At 35.1% G+C, this 5,000-nt stretch overlaps 1 protein-coding gene across 1 annotated transcript in view; it reads right to left on the minus strand.

Moving 5' to 3' along the window:
- LOC137617742 (zwei Ig domain protein zig-8-like) overlaps nt 1–5,000 on the minus strand; it is a 42,717-nt gene that overhangs the window by 769 nt on the left and 36,948 nt on the right. Inside the window, exon 4 of the mRNA XM_068347738.1 lies at nt 2,579–2,648. Coding sequence (XP_068203839.1) covers nt 2,579–2,648 — 70 coding nt within the window. The remainder of the gene's footprint in view (nt 1–2,578; nt 2,649–5,000) is intronic.

The following is a 5,000-nucleotide window of genomic DNA, read 5'->3' on the forward strand; positions in this document are numbered from 1 at the left end:
GGAAAAGTTTCCCAATCGCTGATTGGTTGGTCAAAGTCATTCTAACCAATCAGCTAGCAGGAAATTTTTTTTGGCGAGCTAAATGGATACCCCTGCGAGTCGGTGCAAATGCGCCTCATTAAAAAAAATGAGTATAGTTACAACTTGACTGCTGAATGATCCCGTCTACCCAGCGTTGAGCCATATGGCCCACATTCATATGCAGTATACATTGACCCATGGGACCTACATTCATAAATAAGTTGAGGCCAGTTGGCCCAAATTCAAAAATACACTGAGCCACATTGTCTCAATCCATATATACGTTAAGCCATATGACTCAAATTCATATAAAGGATACATTGAGCCATGTGAGCTACATTTATAAATAAGTTGATCCAATTGGCCCAAATTAACAAATACGCTGAGCCACATTGTCCCAATTAGTATATACGTTGAGCCACATAGTCCAAATTCATAAATACGTTGAGCCCTATGGCCCAGATTTATAAATGCGTTGAGCCAATTGGCCCAAATTCCATATATACGTTGAGCATATGGCCCAAATTCATAAATACGTTGAGCCATATATCCCAAATTCATAAACACGTTGAGCCAAATTGCCCAAATTCTTAAATACGTTGAGCCTCATGGCCCAAATTCATAAATACGTTGAGCCTCATGGCCCAAATTCTTAATACGTTGAGCCTCATGGCCCAAATTCATAAATACGTTGAGCCTCATGGCCCAAATTCATAAATACGTTGAGCCTCATGGCCCAAATTCTTAAATACGTTGAGCCTCATGGCCCAAATTCATAAATACGTTGAGCCTCATGGCCCAAATTCTTAAATACATTGAGCCTCATGGCCCAAATTCTTAAATACGTTGAGCCTCATGGCCCAAATTCATAAATACGTTGAGCCTCATGGCCCAAATTCTTAAATACGTTGAGCCTCATGGCCCAAATTCATAAATACGTTGAGCCTCATGGCCCAAATTCTTAAATACGTTGAGCCTCATGGCCCAAAATTCATAAATACGTTGAGCCTCATGGCCCAAATTCTTAAATACGTTGAGCCTCATGGCCCAAATTCATAAATACGTTGAGCCTCATGGCCCAAATTCTTAAATACGTTGAGCCTCATGGCCCAAATTCATAAATACGTTGAGCCTCATGGCCCAAATTCTTAAATACGTTGAGCCCTCATGGCCCAAATTCATAAATACGTTGAGCCTCATGGCCCAAATTCTTAAATACGTTGAGCCTCATGGCCCAAATTCATAAATACGTTGAGCCTCATGGCCCAAATTCTTAAATACGTTGAGCCTCATGGCCCAAATTCATAAATACGTTGAGCCTCATGGCCCAAATTCTTAAATACGTTGAGCCTCATGGCCCAAATTCATAAATACGTTGAGCCTCATGGCCCAAATTCTTAAATACGTTGAGCCTCATGGCCCAAATTCTTAAATACGTTGAGCCTCATGGCCCAAATTCATAAATACGTTGAGCCTCATGGCCCAAATTCTTAAATACGTTGAGCCTCATGGCCCAAATTCATAAATACGTTGAGCCTCATGGCCCAAATTCATAAATACGTTGAGCCTCATGGCCCAAATTCTTAAATACGTTGAGCCTCATGGCCCAAATTCATAAATACGTTGAGCCTCATGGCCCAAATTCATAAATACGTTGAGCCTCATGGGCCAAATTCATAAATACATTGAGCCAAATGGCCCAAATTTGTTTAGCTACATTGCCCAAATTCTTAAATACGTTGGCCCATATGGCACAAATTTTAACATGATATTGAAACTGAACTCAAAATAATTATCATCACCAATTAAATATTAAACATGATGACTTTTTTTCACTTATTTTTGTCAGAAATAAATTTATATAACCTAGAGTGGGCAACATATTAATCTGATTCAAAGGAGATGAACTTGTACAGAAATGCTTTAAATTGCGTCACGTTCTCAATCAATATGAATTTTAAGTCGCCTGAATATTCAACCCCATTCTTCTTTGGTGACTGCTATTATTAGCGAGTTATATACGTCTGTGATGGACATCATAATGAAAATTAGCTCTCGCTTCTTTATAGTTAACTGATTTATTCTTTCCTTTCATTTTAACCTTTCAAATTGGTGATGTCATAGTTTTAGATTCACTGTCTTACAAAATCGTGCCCACGTACAAACGCATATGTATTTAAACACATACACACATATCTATATCTATATATATGTGTATATATATATACATGTATACATATATATACACATATATATAGATATAGATATGTGTGTATGTGTTTAAATACATATGCGTTTGTATGTGGGCACGATTTGTAAGACAGTGATGTCATAGTTTTAGATTCACTGTCTCACAAATCGTGCCCACATACAAACGCATATGTATTTAAACACATACACACATATCTATATCTATATATATGTGTGTGTATATATATATATATATATATATATATATATATATATATATATATATATATATATATTATATATAATATGTATATATATACATATATATGTATATATAAATAAAAATATTTTAGTTATATTGAATAACCAAATAATATACTCACTATTATTTTCGATCTCGAAGTCGTGTTTGTAAAAGGGATCATCCAAATTTTTATCTGAAAAGAAAAGAATTACAGGTCAGTCAAGAAAACGGAACATGCACAGGATAAAATATGTCACTAAATTAGGTTTTATAACAGTTTCCGCATTAATAAATCGTAGAAAATCAATAAGGGGATGAAAGAAAGATAGGAAATGTAATCTGAAGTAATGAAAATTACTTTCTTGCTTCAGTTCTTTGTTGTTTATCACGTTTGTATTATGTAATTCTTACCCACAAATACTTGAATACTCATAACAGTTCATCATTTTCATCCGTCCCACCTTTCATTATAACACATCTTCCATCTTCAATGATTTTATATATACTTATCAATCTTATCAACGTTATTTCCCCACTTTTCATTCTTGCAAATACTTGGAAAGAATCAAATAATTCAGTTATTAATATTTCGATTACACAAGTCTATTATATATAATTTACATACGAATTTCGTTTAATGCACGCCATGATCACCATGAAATCATTGGGAGAATTTGGCAGATTTTGTCTGTTTTGAATTTCCTTGTAATATTTTAAAAATGGGAGCCAGACAATTTTTTTTTTCACCTCTGACTATAAAATGTTTTGCAATGCTACGTGTCGCAGAGGCTAAGTTTAACATATATTTTTTTGTAGCGTTTTCCCCCGACCCTCTTAAATTTAGCTGCAAGCTTGAAATTGTGTGTATGTGATGTTTCTCTTGATTAGGAGAATTATTATGCTCTGTGGATATTACAGTTGTTTAAAGACTTAGAATTGTATATATTTCTTGAATATTTTTGTAAAATCTTAAGAGTTTTCTTTCGTCAATTTAAAGTTTTTTTGATTAACCTTTATAAACAGAGAGGTTTTGCAAAGAAAGTAGAAAGTCTGGCTATTAAATGCTAATTATTACGAATTATTGAGAAAAAGGAAACGCTGTAATAACAAGGACCCCTTACTGTCAGTGCTTGAGCAAGTAATTGAGGTACCTTCCCCCAGTTATGTTGAAACTCGTGCACATCAATATTCAACAATTGGTTGACTTTACGTAGAGTTTGAATTTAACTAATGACAGTAACTCATGCTTAGCCATGAACTTAATATCTTGTGCTCCTATGTAGGCTACTATGCTAAAGCAATCACATTTATTATTATTATTATTATTATTATTATTATTATTATTATTATTAATATTTTATTATTATTGTTATTATTGATTTATTATTATTATTTTTAGTATTATTATCATTACTATTATTTAATATTATAATTATTATTATTATTATTATTATTATTATTATTATTATTATTATTATTATTATTATTATTAGGGCATAAACAAAGGGTTCGAAGCAAATAAACAATATTTTAAGCCAACATCAATTTTACATATTTGCAATTATTATTACGAGGCTTCTCTTTGAATGTAAAGAGAGTTCTATATGAGAAAGTGATTGTACCTACTGTGATGTATGGATCGGAGTTGTGGGGAATGAAAGTGATGGAGAGACAGAAATTGAATGTGTTTGAGATGAAGTGTCTGAGGAGTATGGCTGGTGTATCTCGAGTAGATAGGGTTAGGAACGAAGTGGTGAGGGTGAGAACGGGTGTAAGAAATTAGTTAGCGGCTAGAGTGGATATGAATGTGTTGAGGTGGTTTGGCCATGTTGAGAGAATGGAAAATGGCTGTCTGCTAAAGAAGGTGATGAATGCAAGAGTTGATGGGAGAAGTACAAGAGGAAGGCCAAGGTTTGGGTGGATGGATGGTGTGAAGAAAGCTCTGGGTGATAGGAGGATAGATGTGAGAGAGGCAAGAGAGCGTGCTAGAAATAGGAATGAATGGCGAGCGATTGTGACGCAGTTCCGGTAGGCCCTGCTGCTTCCTCCGGTGCCTTAGATGACCGCAGAGGTAGCAGCAGTAGGGGACTCAGCAGTATGAAGCTTCATCTGTGGTGGAAATGTGGGAGGTTGGGCTGTGGCACCCTAGCAGTACCAGCTGAACTCGGCTGAGTCCCTGGTTAGGCTAGGAGGAACGTAGAGAGTAGAGGTCCCCTTTTTTGTTTTGTTTCTTGTTGATATCGGCTACCCCCCAAAATTGGGGGAAGTGCGTTTGGTATATGGATGGATGGATTACGAGGCTTGACTGTTTTTTTTCTTCTTATATATTACAGTATGATAAGCAACATAAATAAATCTGCACTCAGATTTTATATGAATCTTATCCTATCAAATTAACATATTGTCCTTGTGACTGGAGAGGTATTCGAATTAGCTGGTGAAATCCTATTGTATATCACTTAGGTGATTGTATGATTTATGTGGGTGACTGGGGTTTATAAGGTATGTCTAGGTTATTATTATTATTATAAGGTATGTCTAGGTT

This window comes from Palaemon carinicauda, chromosome 23, assembly GCF_036898095.1.
Source record: "Palaemon carinicauda isolate YSFRI2023 chromosome 23, ASM3689809v2, whole genome shotgun sequence".
Taxonomy (NCBI): domain Eukaryota; kingdom Metazoa; phylum Arthropoda; class Malacostraca; order Decapoda; family Palaemonidae; genus Palaemon; species Palaemon carinicauda.